We start from the raw sequence: 19,484 nt of genomic DNA, 5'->3' as shown, positions 1-19,484 counted from the left end.
GCTCGCTACACTCGCATTAACATCTTGCTAACCATGTGTATGTGACAAATCAAATTTGATTTGATTTGATTTATATACTCCGATTTCAGAGCACTCGTCTGACTGTGTTGATCTTGTTGTTGATGATGTGCATACAGGGAAAGATAGCACACCTTGTTATTGTTGTTTGATCAATAGGACTGTAAAGTTCCCAAATGTAAAAGGGCTCCTGTGGTATTTAGCTGCATATTTGCAGAAATCCATTCAAGTGTATTTTGTTCTTATTAGGTTTTATTTAATTCAGTGCCTATTAATTGTCAAAGCTCACGGCCACGTTCCCACTCTATATTGCTCTAGAAATTTCACAAACGCTATAGAATATGTCATTCCCAAACACAATTTCTGAAAACACGAGCAATGAGCAATGATGAGTCCAAATTTGAGATTTTTGGTTCCAACTGCCATGTCTTTGTGAGACGCAGAGTAGGTGAACGGATGATCTCCACAAGTGTGGTTCCCACCGTGAAGCATGGAGAAGGATGTGTGATGGGATGGGGGTGCTCTGCTGGTGACACTGTCTGTGATTTATTTAGAATTCAAGGCACACTTAACCAGCATGGCTACCACAGAATTCTGCAGTGATACGCCATCCCATCTGGTTTGCACTTAGTGGGATTATCATTTGTTTTTGAACAGGACAATGACTCAACACACCTCCGGGCTGTGTAAGGGCTATTTGACCTAGAATGAGAGTGATGGAGTGCTGCATCAGATGACCTGGCCTCCACAATCACCCGACCTCAACCCAATTAAGGTGATTTGGGATGAGTTGGACCACAGAGTGAAGGAAAAGCAGCCAATTGCTCATCATGTGGGAAATCCATTCCAGGTGAAGCTGGTTGAGAGAATGCCAAGACTGTGCAAAGCTGTAATCAAGGCAAAGGGTGGCTACTTTGAAGAATATCAAATATAAAATATGTTATTATTTGTTTAACACTTTAAAATAAAACTTTTTTGGTTAATACATGATTCCATATGTGCAATTTCATAGTTTTGATGATTTCACTATTATTCTACAATGTATTAAATAGTAAAAATACAGAAACACCCTTGAATGAGTAGGTGTTCCAAACTTTTGACTGGTGGTGTATGTTTCAGTAAGATTTGATTTTGGGCATTTATGGTAATGTTCATCAACTGTAATGCAGGGATGGAATGTAAGTTGCAGAAAATAGAGGTTGTGGTGGCAACTGCAGAGAGGTGTTTGGGTGTGCGAGACTTGACATCAGAAGAGTTACAGTGTGTGTTGAGTGGTGGTGTCCCATCCTCTCAGGCTGTTGGCCTTAATTTGGACTAAATATATAATAGTGGAGTATGGTATTTATTATTATTAATTGTGAGTGTAGTGTTAGATGGTAGGGTATTTGTTTTATTATTATTTATAATTTTTTGTGGGGGGGGAGAAAAAAATATGCAAAGAATAAGGGAGTTATACTCCAGTCTAGTAGGTGGCGGTAATCAACATTTAATTGGATGCCAACAGCCGTTAAACCTCATCAAAGAAGAAGAACTGGTCGCGCAAACGATTGATTTTGCAGTCTCCACTCATTCGGGAGCTACATTGTTGCAAGAATAGCACAGTGTAGTCTCTTTAGCTATTGCCTTGGTTGAACGGTTTTAGCATTGTTTGCATGGACGTAATGTTTGCTTCCTGTTACTTTCCGCCAATGGCGTTTTAGTTTAGATTGGTAAATTAGGCTAAATGTTCCGTGTATGAAGACAGCAGACTACTTCCGTGGCTCAATTGGAAGATATATTGTTTTCATAAATACGTCAACATGTCAAGCGAGCAGGTGTTCAGCTGGACTGTAGTAGTCCTGACCTGTCAACATAAAGATAGCGTTTACGCCTTTCAAAGAGGTGAGTCTCTTATTCCTCTTCTTGTTTACAGTAATGCACAGTTGCCCACTGTAGTCTAATAATGGAAAAGATGAGGAATAGACCAGATGCATGCGTAGCCTTCTGTAGGCCTAAGTCTACTAAATTTACTGAAGAATAAATTACTAAACTTAATTTTACTCTCGTGTTTACCAATCTGAAACTATTGAAGCAGGATTGTGAATGAGCTGTCAGAATAAAAGTCCGCTAAAAGTCTCTTATTAAAATAAAAGTCCCCTTTTTGAAACAGATCCAAACAAATACAAATAGTGGAATAATACCATATTTGGACAAGATGATGCTAAACAATTTTGCCATGTTATATAACTTAAAAATACATTCTTTATTAATTTGATAAAACAGAACAGTTTAAGAAACATTTAAAATCCCACTGTGGATCTATTAGTCTGCATAATTGCGTTGGTATAATAATTCATTTGTAAAGCGCATTTCCCACGCTCAATGCACAAGTGAAGGTTGTTGGTGCTTGCTCCTGTGCGCAAGTCATTTGACTGATCCAGTTTCAGATGAGTTATTCCTTATTATTTCTGAAAAGAAGCTGATAAACCCCTCCCCCATGTTAAAGGGATAATTCACCCAAATTACATGTTAACCATTTTGTTTTGTTGTCCACTGTTTCAAATTATTACTATTTAGTATTTGTGGCTCAAATCAATGGTACCTACAGTATATTAGCATTTTCATGCTTCATGTCCAAATCATCCGGAAGTATCTTACAATTGATTGTGTAACTCAATGATGTTACTTATAGATTTGGGTATGAAGCCCAGACACGCTAATATAGGTACCATTGTCTTGCAAAGTTATCATTTTTAAACAATTTCCAGGTAAACAAAATGGGTTGTTGTCATACCTTCTCCATATACTGCTTAAATAGTAAGGAAAACAATGTCATTTGGGTGAACTATCCCTTTAATATGGGGTGATTCTTTAAATACAAATAATCACATCATAGTAGCAACACCACCTAGTGGTCAGAACTTGGTGATATCAGGATGTAGGATGGGACATGAAGCTAACAAATCCTATGACTAATTTCTCTGAACAGGGTGAGAAAAAAACATCCCCAAATGTGACTGACTGCCTCAACTACAAAATAACACACATGGAATCATGTAGTAACCAAAAAAGTGTTAAACAAATGTAAATATTTTATATTATTCAAAGTAGCCACTTTTTGCCTTGACAGCTTTGCACACTCTTGGCATTCTCTCAACCAGCTTCACCTGGAATGCTTTTCCAACAGTCTTGAAGGAGTTCCCACATATGCTGAGCACTTGTTGGTTACTTTTCCTTCACGCTGCGGTCCAACTCATCCCAAACCATCTCAATTTGGTTGAGGTCTGGTGATTGTGGAGGCCAGGTCATCTGATGCAGCACTGCATCACTCTCCTTCTTGGTCAAATAACCCTTACACAGCCTGGAGGTGTGTTGGGTCGTTGTCCTGTTGAAAAACAAATGATAGTCCCACTAAGCACAAACCAGATGGGATGGCGTATCGCTGCAGAATGCTGTCATAGCCCTGCTGGTTAAGTGTGCCTTGAATTCTAAATAAATCATTGTCACCAGCAAAGCACCATCAGACCTCCTCCATGCTTCACGGTGGGAACCACACATGGAGAGATCATCCGTTCACATACCCTGCATCTCACAGACTTAACAGTTGGAACCAAAAATCTGAAATTTGGACTCATCTGACCAAAGGACAGATTTCCACCAGTCTAATGTTCATTGCTTGTGTTTCTTGGCCCAAAAAAGTTACTTCTTCTTATTGGTGTCCTTTTAGTAGTGGTTTCTTTGCAGCAATTTGATCATGAAGGCTTGATTCAGAGCAGTTTCCTCTGAACAGTTGATGTTGAGATGTCTGTTACTTGAACTCTGAAGCATTTATTTGGGCTGCAATTTCTGAGGCTGCTAACTCTAATGAACTTATCCTCTGCAGCAGAGGTAACACTGGGTCTTCCTTTCCTGTGGTGGTCCTCATGAGAGCCAGTTTCATCATAGTGCTTGATGGTTTTTGTGACTGCACTTGAAGAAACGTTCAAAGTTCTTGAAATGTTCCATATTGACTGACCTTCATGTCTTAAAGTAATGATGGACCGTCGTTTCTCTTTGCTTATTTGAGATGTTCTTGCCATAATATGGACTTGGTCTTTTACCAAATAGTGCTATCTTCAGTATACCACCCCTACCTTGTCACAACTGATTGGCTCAAATGCATTAAGAAGGAAAGAAATTCAGCAAAATCACTTTTAACAAGGCACACCTGTTAATTGAAATGCATTCCAGGTGACTACCACATGAAGCTGGTTGAGAGAATGCCAAGATTGTGCAAAGCTTTCATCAAGGCAAAGGGTGGTTACTATGAAGAATCTCAAATACAAATATATTTGGATTTGTTTAACACTTTTTTTTTTTTGCTGGTTACTACATGATTCCATATGTTTGTTTTTTTGTAGTTTTGATGTCTTAATTATTATTCTACAATGTAGAAAATAGTAAAAAAATAAAGAAAAACCATTGAATGTGTAGGTGTGTCCAAACTTTTGACTGATACTGTATGCTGGTCAAGGCTCATCCTATGTACACCTTTTCTATTCATATACTGTTTGTACTGACATTATGGACAATCATATATTTATATTCCAGACTCTGACATTCCTCATTCTAATATTTCTACTTTTGTTCAATACTTTTTTGGGGTGGGGGGGATTTGTGCGTAATGTTTTTTGTTGTTGTTAGATATTACTGCACTGTTGGAGCTAGGAACATAGCATTTTGCAACACCTGCAATAGCAAATGCAAAATATGTGTACTCGACTAATACATTTCGATTTTGAACCGCAAATTTCAGTATTGTGGCTAACTTCACACAGGTTTACACAGTCTACTATGGAGACATTGAATGAGCTGTCAGAATTTTTTAATTTTTTTTAATGTTAACCCTGTACTCGTGACTTCGTCAAATGACTTTAAATTTTGTTATTTTTCATTAGAAAACATATACACTTCACTACCTATTTACTTGGACAATAAAGCTAAAGGTTTTAATTTGTCTCATGAGGTGACAGTACAGAATGTCACCTTTTTATTTGATGTTATTCTTCAATTACGCAGACCACAATGCAAATCAGGGAGAGAAAATACATTTTTCCCAAGAGAACAGATCATAGTTATGCTGTAAAGTGGATGGTAGATGTTCATTCTTCCCTGTTCTCGTTGTTTTCTCCACTGAAGAAAGAGACAGGATGTAGTTTATACCAAAACATCGTCTGTGTTTGACCAATTAGAATTCCTTGCAATAAAATTTGTCCGATAGCCAGTTTCAGGCTTAATGTATAGACAATTTGAACCAATGAGAACTTGCCACATGTAGCTATGAGTCCCGGACTGGAACCCCTACACAGATGTTGAACTGAAAAACAACCCGTTCCATTGACCAATTAATCTTCAGTTCCCCATTACAGAAAAACGACTTGTTCCATTGATCTTTAGTTCTCTGCATTGTGTATTTGTCTTTGTATTTTCTTACATACATATCTGTTTTACCGTTTAGAAATGAAAGCACTTTATGTAAATGGTCCCCCCATTTGAAGGTGTCATAAGTATTTGGACAAATTCACGTGTGTGTATTTAAAGCAGTCAAAATGTTCATTTTTGGTCCAATATTCTTAGAACCCAATGACTACATCAAGCTTGTGACTTGACAAACTTGTTTGATGCATTTCCAGTTTGTTTTGGTTGTGTTTCAGATTGTTGTTCCACATAGAAATGAATGGTAAATAATGAATTGTGTAACTTTAATTGTAAATAAGAATAGAATGTTTCTTCGGAACACATCCACCATGCCAGTCAACTTTGAACATGTGCAGAATGTGGATGATCTGGTGTGTCTTGGGACTCTGTTTGAGAAGGACTGTAACCACCTCCGAACTTAACCCTGTTCCCTCAATCCGGTATCCCAACACCTTTTCTGGGGCTAAACTCTCTCAGCCGTTTGTGCCCAAGAACCAAGACAAAAGTCCAGTGACGTGCTGGAGGTGTAAGGTCCAACATCCTCCAGGTTCTTGCCCTGTCTATGGCCAGCATCAGGATTCAGAAAAAGGTTAGAAAGAACAGAAGACCAACAGACGTGGTGGCTTGGGTACAATTAGAACGGCTTCAATGCCCACCATGAAGCCTTCAGACAGCTCACCTAGCTGTCTTATTCCTATTCTGCAACAAATGTTGGTTCCTCTGACTGGTAGGAACAGGAGAGGGAAGGCCATAATGGACAAAGGAGCAACTTATACCCTGATGCAGGAGCCCCTGTGGCAAAAGATGGCATTACTGCATGAGGTGCTTCGAACCTGGGAGAAAGGACCATTGAACTTGGCCAATGGTGAACCGATCAATCCCTTGGGCTGGACTGATGGAAATTAAGCTGTATGATGATATTATTCATTTTCCTGTGGCTATTCTTGCCAATCCGAGCCTTGCATTTGCTGTAGACCTTGGCCTGGACTGCATGTTCTTCAGCGGACTAACCATCTCAATGTCCGAACCATCATGTCAGCTGCGCTCTGACCATTCCCGGCCTCATCCATTTCAGAAACCCAACTATCACACTGATTACAGTCGTACCCCCCCCCCTTATATTCCAGGGCAAAAGCAAAACTGATGCTGATTTCTACATCAAACAAGCAATGGAACAGTCATGTCTGTCAGATGAGAGGTGGCAGCTCTCCCAGATGTTGGAAATGAACAGTGAGATCTGTGCTCTTACACCCGGCCATGCAGCAGTCTTCCAACACAAAATCTATACCCGTCATGAAGGCCACATTAAGCAGCGTCCCTACAGGCTGTCCCCCGCCAAACTGCTGATTTCTCAATGAACAGCTTGCAGCTTGAGAGTATGTTGGCGACTGGAGTTGTGGAACCTTCCTTTTCCAGATGGGCTTCTCCAGTTGTCCTTATTCCTTCTTCAGTAATCTGGATCTTAACATCGGATATTGGCAGGTGGCAATGAATCCCGCCGTTCAGAACAAGATTGTGTTCATCTCCCCAGCTGGTTTGTACTCATTCAAATGCATGCCTTTTGGTTTGGAGAACACTCCAGCAACCTTCCAAAGGCTGATGTCGACTGCCCTGGGAGATCTGAGGGGGAAAAATTGTGTATCTGGATGACATAATCTATTCCTCTGTCACTGATCATCTGCAAGACATACATTCCATCTTTGACAGACAGGCTGCAGCTTTGACCCTGAACTTGAAGTGTAATTTCTGCTTGCCTGAACTCAAGTTCCTTTGTCATGTATTTAATGCAGAAGGTATCCATGCAGATCCAGCCAAAGTTGCAGCAGTGCAGGGGCTCCCAATTCCCACATCCCTGAAGGCTGTTCAGAGCTTCCTGGGAATGGCTTGATGGTACCACAGGTTTGTGCTTGACTTTTCAAAGTTAGCTGAACCACTCAACCACCTTAAGAAGAAGGGGGTGAAGTTCCAATGGACTCCTGCATTTGAAGCACTCAAAAACAGTCTCATTGTTTTCCAGTGCTTGGACATCCTAAGCTGAATGCTCATTTCCCAGTGTACACAGATGCAAGTCAAACAGGACTCGGAGCAGTCTTTGCTCAACCAACAGGACCTGGAACAGAAGAAGTTCTTGCCTATGCAAGTCTAACCCTGAATTGCACCAAGAGGAATTTGTCAACAAATGAACGGGAGTGCCTCGTTGTGGTCTGGGCTCTGGAGAAATGGAGCTACTATTTGGAGGCCAAGGTCTTCAATGTTGTCACAGACCAACGCTGCGGTGGGTTCTGACATCAGGCAAGACCAACAGCTGTCTCATTCGCTGGTCTATCATACTAGGACTTCATTGTTGAGTATCGCAAAGGAAAACTGAATGTTGTACCAGATGCCCTCTCAAAAAACAGAGACTGCCAATGTCTGTCATCCATTGTGCCGCACTATCACTACCGCATTATTATTTTCCTCTGGATTATGTGTGTGGAGAGGACAGCCACATCAGTGAGAAGTTCAGGATAATGTGTATCAAACTCCAAGAGGAGATGGGACACACTGCACCCCTTACTGTGTCTTAGTCCCCTCTACATTGACTGACCAAATGATCTAATCATGCCAACCCCATGAGTGGCCATCTTGGAGTCTTCAAAACCTACCGAAGATTACAGGAGGTGGTGTACTGGCCAGGCATGTGGGTCGATACCAAGATGTTTGTGCAGCCGTGTCTGCTAGAAATACAAACCAGATGTTGGCAGACCAGCCAGGAAACTGCAGCAGACCATTGTGAACCATCCCAATGAAATGCTGGGAATTTTCCTCCCAGGCGGGGAACCAGGAATGAATTGTTATTGGTGGTAGTGGACTACTACGTTGTTTCCACTCCGCAAAGCCACTGCATCCGCCATTGCTCTAATTCTGCGAATGGAGGTCTTTACCCGATTTGTGATTCCAGACCACATTCTCTCTGACCCGAGGTCCCCAGTTCATGTCAGGAATCTACAAAGAACCCTGTGCCTACTGGGGTGTAGTGGCCAAGCTGACCACTGCCTATCATCCTCAGACCAACCTGACGAGAGGGTAAGCCGCACCCCGAAGGGGATGCAAATGATTTAAATCCTTCAAATAGAAATAAAAACAATTTACTTACGAGTTGAACTTTTTAAATGAGTTCACTTCACATGATTTCACTGAACAACAAAAAATGGGAATATTAAATGATCCCCAATGATAGTCTAGAAACTAAAGCTTTGGTTGTCTTCCTCTCAGGCTTCCATGTCTTCTCCCTGGACCTCCTCAATGTCCACCCCTTGAACATCAGACTCTGAGGCCTCATCTTCACTGTCACCTTCCAACCTTGTTGAGGATGGCTCATTGTCGGGCTCAAAAAGCCTCAAATTAGCCCGGATGGCCACCAATTTTTCAACCCTTGAATTGGTCAGCCTATTGTGTTATTTGGTGTGTGTGTGTGTGTTCCTAAACAAGGACCAGTTGCACTCTGAGGCGGCTGATGTTGGTGGGATTTAGAGGATGATGGAGGCAACAGGAGAAAGAGCCTCAGATCCACAAATTCCCTTCCACCAGGTGGCTGATGAGATATGTTGGCATGACTGCCATATTGCATCTCCATCCCAAAGCCCTTGCTTGGAAGTGTACTTTACCAGACTGCCAAGAACCTTGGCCTCATCCAGGCCAAGGTGGTGAGACACAGTAGTGATGACACCATAGGCCTTATTGATCTCTGCACCAGACAGGATGCTCTTGCCAGCATACTTGAGGTCCAGCATGTACGCTGCAGCGTGTATGGGCTTCAGGCAGAAGTCTTCATGCTTTTTGATGTATTTCAGAACTGCAGTTTCCTCTGCTTGGAGCAAAAGTGGGCAGGGCAGTACGGATTTATTTTCTTACATCTGCAAGCAGAGTCTGAACATCAGACAGGATGGCATTGTCCCCCTCAATCCATGCAATGGCTACTGCAATAGGTTTCAGGAGTTTCAGGCTGCTTACCACTCTCCCAAAATACATCATCCAGGAGGATCCTCTTGATGGGGCTGTCCATATCGGCAGACTGTGATATGGCCATTTCTTGGAGAGACTCCTCCTCCTCCAGGAGACTGTCAAACATGGCGGCAGGGTAGCCTAGTGGTTAGAGTGTTGGACTAGTAACCGGAAGGTTGCAAGTTCAAACCCCTGAGCTGACAAGGTACAAATCTGTCGTTTTGCCCCTGAACAGGCAGTTAACCCACTGTTCCTAGGCCGTCATTGAAAATAAGAATTTGTTCTTAACTGACTTGCCTAGTTAAATAAAGGTAAAATAAAAATAAATAAAAACATGATGACAACACTACTCAAACGGGTGTTGCTGGGCAGCTTCAATGTCGTGGTCTTGTTCTTCTCTCTTTGCTTGGTGAGGTAGATTGCTGCTATAACTTGATGACCATTCACATAACCATTTATACACTTGGTCAGATGATTCTGCATCATTATTGCAATCTTCACATATGATTTGACACAGTATTTGCAAATGTGCACAGCTTTTCCTTCTACATTAGCTGCAGTGAAATGTCTCCACACATCAGATAGTGCCCGTGGCATTTTCCTGTAAAGATTATAATTTTTTTTGGTGAAAATTTAATACAATTCCATGTACAGATAAATAATTAAGCAGTTAGATTAAACACCTCCTTTGTAAGATACATGTTTTAAAATGAACCGTGTATTGGAACAGGTGAATTAACACAGTTAGGCTCAAGCAAGCTAAACCCCACATGGTAGGAAAAACTAACTAGCAGAAATTATTAACAAGTTAGAAATGATTTAAACACACCTTTCTGTAGGCTACTGTTTACAAGTTAACAAAAAATAATGGATGTCATATAAAATATATTCACCTCACCCAGTATTGTAATCAAAACTTACCAGAAAGCGTGTAGTCCTTGGTTCAGGCAGTGTAGTAGTCAATAGCATCTCATTAGTGTGCAGAATCTTGAGAATCAGCTGTACATGTGATGGAAGAATGCACTGTGCATGCAGAGGGTTGCAATTCCATTGAATTGGGGGTAGTTTAACCAAAATATGCCACAAGACCTAGAATTGCCTTGTATTCCACAAAAATGGTTCACTGTTATAAGCTTATTTTTTTTAAATGAATTTAAGCATAATTACCTAAATTCCTGGCCTTAACTTCTCATGGAAAATTTCCGACCCTTTTGCAACCCTAAATGAATCACACTTCACCATCTGACAGTCCGACGGACAAATCTGGGTTTGGTGTATGCAAGGAGAACGCTACCTGCCCCAATGCATAGTGCCAACTGTACAGTTGCAGTAGGAATATTGCTCTGGGGCTGTTTTTCATGGTTCCGACCCCTTAGTTCAGTGAAGGGAAATCTTATCTCTACAGCATACAATGACATTCTAGACGATTCTGTGATTCTAACTTTGTGGCAACAGTTTGGGGAAGGCCCTTTCCTGTTCCAGATTGACAATGCCCCCGTGCACAAAGCGAGGTCCATACAGAAATGGTTTGCCGAGATTGGTGTGTAAGAACTTGAATGCACTGAGCCCTAACCACAACCTTATCGAACACCATTGATGAATTGGAACGCCGACTACAAACCAGGCCTAATCGCCCATCATCATTGCCAACTTCACTAATGCTCTTGTGGCTGAATGGAAGCCATTCCCCGCAGCAATGTTCCAACATCTATTGGAAAGCCTTCCCAGTAGAGTGGATGCTGTTATAGCAGAAAAAGGGGACCAACTCCATATTATTGCCCGTTTTGGAATGAGACATTCGAGCAGGTGTCCACATACTTTGGTAATGTAGTGTACAGTGCCTTAGGAAAGTATTCAGTCCCCTTGACTTTTTCAAAAATAAATGTTACACAAAGCCCTAACCGGTCGCACGCCATTGTGCATAAATGTATTTTGTCCCTCCACACCAAATACGATCACGACACGCAGGTTAAAATATCAAAACAAACTCTGAACCAATTATATACATTTGGGGACAGATCAAAAGCTTTAAACATTTATGGCAATTTAGCTAGCTAGCTTGCTGTTGCTAGCTAATTTGTCCTGGGATATAAACATTGAGTTGTTATTGTACCTGAAATGCACAAGGTCCTCTTCTTCGACAATTAATCCACACATAAAACGGTCAACCGAATCGTTTCCAGTCATCTCTGGCTTTTTTTTTCTCTTGACTTTATATTGCGATTGGCAATTTTCATTAAATTAGGTGCATTACTGCCACTGACCTCGTTCGTCTTTCAGTCACCCACGTGGGTATAACCAATGAGGAGATAGCATGTGGGTACCTGCTTCTATAAACCAATGAGGAAATAGGAGAGGCAGGAGTTGCAGCGCAATCTGCGTCACAAATAGAACTGACTTCTATTTTAGCCCTTGGCAACGCAGAAGCTTGTTGGCGCGTGCGAGCAGTGTGGGTGCAATGATTGAATAATATAGATTTCAAAATGTATTTTGCAATGCTCGCGCACGGGATGCGAAAGGTGTAGTCAGCCTGTAACGTTACAGCCTTATTCTTATTCCTATACAGCCTTGTCCTGAAGCCTCTCTTGCATTGTCTTAGTGTCGTTGTCCTGTTGGAAGGTGAGTGTTATGGAGCTGGTTTTCATCAAGGATCTCTCTCTACTTTGCTCCGTTCATCTTTCCCTCTATCCTGACTAGTCTCCCAGTCCCTGCCACTGAAAAACATCCCACAGCATGATACTGCCATCACCATGCTTCACCGTAGGGATGGTGCCAGGTTTCCTCCAGACGTGACGCTTGGCATTCAAGCCAAAGAGTTCAATCTTGGTTTCCTCAGACCAAAGAACCTTGTTTCTCATGGTCTGAGAGTCCTTTAGGTACCTTTTGGCAAACTCCAAGCGGGCTGTCATGTCTTTTTACTGAGGAGTGGCTTCTGTCTGGCCACTCTACCATAAAGTCCTGATTGGTGGTTCCAAATGTCTTCCTTTTAAGAATGATGGAGGCCACTGTGTTCTTGGGGAGCTCTATGGACAATTCCTTCGACCTCATGGCTTGGTTTTTGCTCTGACATGCACTGTCAACTGTGGGACCTTATGTAGACAGGTGTGTGCCTTTCTAAATCATGTCCAATCAATTTAGTTTTTAGAAATATCTAAAAAATTATCAATGGAAACAAGATGCACCTGAAATGTAACTGTGGAAAAAGTAAAGGGGTCTGAATACTTTCCGAATTCACTGTTTATATGAAAAGATCCTCAAATAAAAGGTTACATTCAGTACGGTCTCCTCATTTGATCTCAAATCCAAAATGGCGAACTATAGAGCCAAATTAAAAGTTTTAGCATCACTGTCTAAAGAAAGAGTGTTTTTGTGTGTTTGTGTCTCAGAGCTGGAGGTCCGGCAGCAGCGTGGAGGTCTCTTACAGGGGACGTTACTGCTCACTGTGTCAGACCCCCAGGAGCCTGGACTGGGCAGTGGGGGAGCCACTCTCAATGCACTGCTGGTGGCAGCCGAGCACCTGAGTGCCAGAGCTGGATACACTGTAAGTGACTCCACACAATATGTCCATAAAATATCATAAAGAGAGAAGTTGGAAACAAAGGACAAATTCCACTGCAAGTATTGTGAGTCAGTTTGTGCATTTTAGTTTATCAGACCATAGTATTTGTAGATTGATTACATTTTTGTATACTTTACAGGTGGAATATATTCCTGTAACTGAAATATACAATATTATTGTCTTGACTGTTACTGTATTATGGTGTAAACCTCTTGTTGGGGTATATTAATTGTGGAGCTGAACAATGCACTTATTCAATGTTGTTTTCAGGTTGTTACCGCGGATGTCCTTGACGATGCCCATATCCTGATCTTGCACACGGTAAGACTGGAGGGGTAGTAGAGGACGGGGAGACGGAGAGAGTGGGGCAGAGAGACTGAATGGATCAGGATCGAGCTTTCAATTGTGAGATTTCATTTATTATTATTCACACTGACATGGGAGTAATCTGTATTTTTCTTTCTCCCCAACTCTCCTGTCTTTCTGCAGGGACGTGACTTTCCCTGGGATAGCTGTGGCAGGGCCTTCTGCTGGCTACCTGTGGAAAAGCCAGCTCAGACTGTGCAGGGACCTGTCTGCTGCCTGGATATGCTGCTTGACTGCCTTTCCAATCAGGTTAGCCATAATCCTGTTTGTTGGAGACACCATCTAGACTAAGGGTCTCCTACTCTGGTCCTGGAGTGGGACTACTTCTCCATTAATGGGGCAGTTGGTACAAGTGGCTTGGTGTCATCCATTAATACAGGCTGCTCTGTAATATTTTCTCAGGTTTTCAAGCTACCTTCCTTCCCTCATTGAGTGTGATGATAACAGTGGCGATTTTAGCATGTGTAAATCCATTTGTGTAACTGGATAAGAACTGCGTTCTCCTTCAATAACAATGAATATCGGAATGAGTTTTGACTTTTGAACCATGCACAGGACATTATTACATTTATGTTTAATAAATTCACAATGTTTGTTCTTATAATTAACACTTAGCTCTGAAGTATAAGCAAGTGCAAGCAAATGAGCTGCGATGAGGCAGGCCTATTCTTGCAGCAATTTTGAAATGGACAATGAGTAGAGTTCAGATAAATTCAGCAAAATGTTGAGGCCTTAACTTGACTCTTCACTCAGCGGTTAGCCTTCCATTTTGAAGTATTTTATTTGGTCTGTGCGGTCTCTACCCGGACTTTGAACTACTCCCAACTGGGCGCAGATATAGGGCATTTGTGCCAGGTGTGATATCGACTCAGTAAGTCTTAAAACATTTTTAATTTTTTTTTATTGGTATGTCACTGTTATGAATGTTGTATTGTCAATTTTGTTTGGTATTTAAACGCCACTTTAAACGTGTACATGACACTGCAACAAAATTTCCCCATGGGGACAATTAAAAAGGAAGGAAAATACAATCACGAGGATCCACTTTCAGCTCATTGAGCAAACAAAACAACCCTTGCAATATCAACTGGAATTACATGGGTCTAGTACTGAACTTTTTGTTGAAAAAAAGTATTTGAATGGGAAGAGGCTGTCACTGTCAAACATGGTTATGAGGAGGGGATACTATAATATAATGTTGTTGGGTCTGTAACTTACCACCCTCCTTGTGGAGAAAAGCACCAGAGATAATTATAACACACAAAGTAAGAAACGATTAAATGCAATAATTCAGAACATGTGCCATTCTTACAGTATTCTCCCTGTACACCCAGTCCGAACAGTATGCTAAATTATTAACTCACCCATGTGTAAAAGTTTCCCTCGGACTCTGCGGTTATCATCGGAGTGGGGATGATGAATTTGAGAAGACCGTCTCAGACAAGGCCTCCTGCACGTTGTTTTCGTAGAGTGATTTCAATAAAGAAAGGGCTGTCTTTTCGGTGTGCAGCTCAGGATGCCTAGACAGTGAACAGCTCCCTTTTCAACTTTTCCTTGTTTCCCATAGGCCATAGCTTTTTAGCACAGAATCCTTCAGTAGCGTTAAGATACAATGTACGTTACCACTCATCACCTCTGCCCTGTAATAGGTTTGTGCAACCAGCTTCTCCTTGACATTCAGTGGTGCTAGGACTTGTTTCATGGTGTTGGAGAGGCCAACACCAGTTTTGTCATTCACCTCTACAAAAACCTCTCACACACTGTTGTCTGCTAATATGTAGCGCAGCACTATTACCATCTGTGATTTACAGGAGACGTCAGTGGTCTCGTCTGCCTGTACAGACGCAAAAGGAGTCTCAGATACCACCTTAACTATAGCTTCTCTGTACACTTCATACATGCATTCCAAAATGTTGTTTTGCATCGTGCTTGATGTTCCCTTTAAAATTTGGTTGGTTGTCATAATGCCTTTGTAGCCTGTAATCTTCTTCACGCATTAGCTAAACAGGTGGCTCAAAACAGGTGGGGCTGAATGAGGCATCGCCACAGATTTTATACAGAAATACACTTAATTTCAAGCCTAGGACACTATAAGGACTGTGGTAAAATCACAGTGAATGTAGGTTTCCATGCCAACCTATCTTTTGCAACCAATCGAGCTCTGTGAGGTATCTGGCCAGTGCATAGTCTATGGGGAGAATTACTGTTTTATCTCAATTAGCCATGAAATCCCAAGTTTGAAAGTGACTGTTTGCTGGAAGCTGTGCAGTGCCACTTTTGCCGACGTGGGTCAGCCCCCTAGCAATTCGAGTTCCAGCCAATGAGCTTTAGCCCCTCGCCATTTGAGTGACAGCTACCAAGATGCACACCCAGCAGAGCAAAAGAGAGAGCAAAGACGTGGTGCACATATCTGCTTGTGAGAGCTACTTTCACAACTACTGGCTAAAAAGTATACAAAAGTACCTGAGAATCTCTTTTTAAAAAATAGTGTGAAACTTAGTGGAGGCTTAAGCTTTGCAGAAATGCAGAACAATACTGTGAGCTCTAAAATTATTATACAGTGACACATTTTTTGTTTCTCTTATCATTTTGGATTTGAAATGTTACAATGACTGAGGTTAAAGTGAGGACTGTCAGCTTTAATTTGAGGGTATTTTCATCCATATCGGTTGAACCGTTTAGAAATAACAGCACTTTTTGTACATAGTCCCCCCATTTTACACATTAATTTGTGTATTGAAGTAGTCAAAAGTTTCATATTTTGTCTTCTATTCCTAGCAGGCAAATTTAATGTCAAGCTTGTGACTCTGTAAACTTGTTGAATGCATTTGCTGTTCATTTTGGTTGGTTCAGATTGTTTAAATTTAAATGAATGGTGGGTAATGTATTGTCATTTTGGAGTCACTTTTATTGTAAACAAGAATAGAGTATGTTTCTAAACACTTCTACATTAATGTGGATGATACCATGATTACAGATAGTCCTGAATGAATCGTGAGAGAGTTAGACGCACAAATATAATACCCCCAAGACATGCTACCCTCGCACTGTTACACCATTTTAGGGTATGATATTTGTGCGTGTAACTTTCTCACTCATCGCTATTCACGATTAATTTAGAACTATCCGTAATCATGGTAGCATCCACATTAAACACAAACTCATTACCTTCATACTTCCTCTGTTAAATCTTCTAGACTGTGCTGTAAATCAAGCAGATAATCAACATAAATGTAGGGGCATTGGATTCAAAATGTTGATGTCTCGTTCGTTGTGCCAGTGAAGTTGTGATTCACAACTTAACTGACGCAACGATTGAGACATCAAAATATTCTGGACTGATTTCTGACGTTTTCCGCACCGGCTGTTTTTGCATTACATGCTATATCACAACAGCTGATTGTCACTTAACTGTTGTTCAGAAAAATATTTCCTGGATCAGCTGATAGTTAGGCCTATGGATATTGTCAACTATCAGCTGGATGCGCATTCAACAAGTAGGTTTATTAGCCTACGCATAGCCTATAGAAGAACCACATAAATTAGGTGACTTTCGGTCTAGAAGCATTTGATTTAGCAGTTGCATGCGTCATTTTGGATTTGTGTGCCCATGAAAATTGGTTTCCCGGCATAGCCTAAAATATCAATATGAACATTTGATAAAGCGGTGCTGCCATTAATAGGGCACTACCTCATAGCAAGACTTTTGTCCCGCTGATGGCCCATACGGGGTCGGAAGGAAATATCATAGACCTAGTTTTGTTATAATATTAATAATAATAATAATAATATATAATCTTCTATTTATCAAATTGAAAGAAAATTCAGTATTACAAGGTGTTTTATGATTTATTTATTTTTTACTTAAAAAAACAAACTACTTTTTACCCCATTTTACTTCCCAATTGGTAGTTATAGGCTTGTCCCTTCCCTGCAACTCCCGGACGGACTCGGGAGAGGCGAAGGTCGAGAGCCATTAGTCTTCCGAAACACGACCAAGCCGCACTGCTCACAGCCGGCCCACCACACAGTTGCTAGAGCGCGATGGGACAAGGACATGCCGGCCAAACCCTCCCCTAACCTGGATGACGCTAGGTCAATTGTGAGACGCCTCATGGTTCTCCCAGTCGCGACCGGCTGCGACACAGTGCGGGATAGTGACTCCGTAGTGACTCCTTAAGCACTGCGATGCAGTGCCTTAGACCGCTGCTCCAATCAGGAGGCCTGAAATTGCTTTTCTTTATGTGCATGTTTTTAATTAATTAGTAGGCTTATGGATGACATTTTAAGTTATTTGCCCAACCCTGTTGTATTTATTCCATCTGAAAAGGAAGACCGTGAATGCAGCACATATTTATTTTATACAATAGTCTGCCCATATCAACAAGTGTATATACAATATTCTTCCCACATGAACCATGTGTTTTAGGGCATTAGGGACCCAATATGAGAGCCTTCAGACCGGTTTAAACGAGATTATCCTATCGTTCCCCAGCCAACCACGCGGATGAAAGAGTCGCCGACAAAGGAGATAACTTCTGCTGCAACCTTCGCTGTGAAATATAATGCTTTGGGGCGGTGCTTCCTGAAATAAATAATTGCTACCAATGTAATTACAGTAATAGCAGGTTGTTCTGAACCTTGAAACCAAATGCTTTCTGTTTTTTCTTAAAACAATTCATTAGCCCATAGTGAATTGTTTGTGTTTTTAGTAGGGCTATATAGTCTTTTATTGATAAATAGTTAATTTGTTGATGTTTGTTTTGTGTGTCATGTCCATGGACTTTGTTTGTATTAGCTGCGATTTTGGGCATGATAAACTGGTTACAACATTGACTATACCATTCTCTCTTAGCCCAAATTTGGTTATTACTTCTGATTATAAAATAATGTACATAATAAACTGATTAATCAATTGCTTTGAATATGGTGTGCCACAAGGCTCTATATTTGGGGTCAGTGCTTTTTGAATACATTTAACGTAACCAGGGCCCAGATTCACAAAACCTTAAATGTATTTTTAACTGACATTTTTTCCTTAACTATAGACTTAAGAAGAACGTTAAGCAAAGTTGCGAATCATGGTTGAGAATGGTTGAGAATCATACTTAGGTAGCCTTTTTCCCCACCTGGGTTTGTGGGTAGTTGTTTTAGTTACCTTACAGAACTGTTAGTTTCTCACTTTGTTATTTTTGTTCTAGTGTTCAGATTTAAATAAATATCATGAACATGTACCACTCTGCGCTTTGGTCCACTCCTTTATCAGATGAACGTTACATCGTGCTATTTCTTATGTTTCTCTTATTAAGCAAAAAGGAAGAAAATTATTGAAAATAAAGTTCTTGGAAACTCATGAAAGCTATTGAACATGTTTAATTCACTGACAAACTTCACCTGAAAGTTTCAGTATTGATTATTTTAAACCCAACAACATGTTTAAGAACAGTAATCTCAATAAGAAATATGCTAAAATAGTTAATTCTTAAGATCTTGTTGAGGAATTGCACTTACGTACTTGTTTTTTTTTCTTAATAAGCTTCTGAAGTTTTTGCGTAAGGAGTGTTTTGTGAATCTGGGCCCAGGTCAAGAACAAATGACCTACCTCCATTTTTTGGGTCAATGGCCGAACTCACTTGTTGTGTTGTCTGCCTCACAGTTTTTTGTCTCTGCCTTGTTTGATCCATCTGTAGGTGTGCCCTGGTTCTCCCCCGGGTGTTTGGGTGTGCAGCACTGACATGATCCTGACCATGCCGACTACCTTCAGTTAGATCTTCTCTACAATTCCATTCAGATGATATTTTAACCATTTATTTTTAAAAACCTGTCTCCCCCACTGTCCCTTAATATTATTTATCTTCTGTCTTTCAGAAATGTCATGGGAGGGTTTTTCTGGGGTCCGTGTGTTGGCACTACCTGGTGATGTCTCTTACGCCGCCAATCATGGAGTCTACTTTGCTGATGAGCAGGTACATAACTTTTAAGGATATGACTCTTACTGAATGGAATGACAAACTCTAGATACAGTGCCTTCAGAAACTATTCACACCCATTGACCTTTTCCACATATTGTTGTGTTACAGCCTGAATTTAAAATGGATAAAATGTAAGATTTCTTTTGTCC

The 19,484-nt window shown here is 40.9% G+C and overlaps 1 protein-coding gene across 1 annotated transcript in view; it reads left to right on the top strand.

Moving 5' to 3' along the window:
- The first annotated feature begins 1,542 nt into the window (after positions 1-1,542).
- Positions 1,543-19,484, top strand: part of fcsk (fucose kinase) — a 39,919-nt gene continuing 21,977 nt past the window's right edge. Inside the window, exons 1-6 of the mRNA XM_024379130.2 lie at positions 1,543-1,899; positions 12,825-12,979; positions 13,268-13,318; positions 13,487-13,612; positions 19,054-19,126; positions 19,232-19,329. Coding sequence (XP_024234898.1) covers positions 1,818-1,899; positions 12,825-12,979; positions 13,268-13,318; positions 13,487-13,612; positions 19,054-19,126; positions 19,232-19,329 — 585 coding nt within the window. The 5' untranslated portion in view covers positions 1,543-1,817. The remainder of the gene's footprint in view (positions 1,900-12,824; positions 12,980-13,267; positions 13,319-13,486; positions 13,613-19,053; positions 19,127-19,231; positions 19,330-19,484) is intronic.

Source organism: Oncorhynchus tshawytscha, linkage group LG19 (assembly GCF_018296145.1).
Source record: "Oncorhynchus tshawytscha isolate Ot180627B linkage group LG19, Otsh_v2.0, whole genome shotgun sequence".
NCBI classification, from domain to species: domain Eukaryota; kingdom Metazoa; phylum Chordata; class Actinopteri; order Salmoniformes; family Salmonidae; genus Oncorhynchus; species Oncorhynchus tshawytscha.
This window is presented reverse-complemented; position numbering and strand designations above follow the sequence as displayed.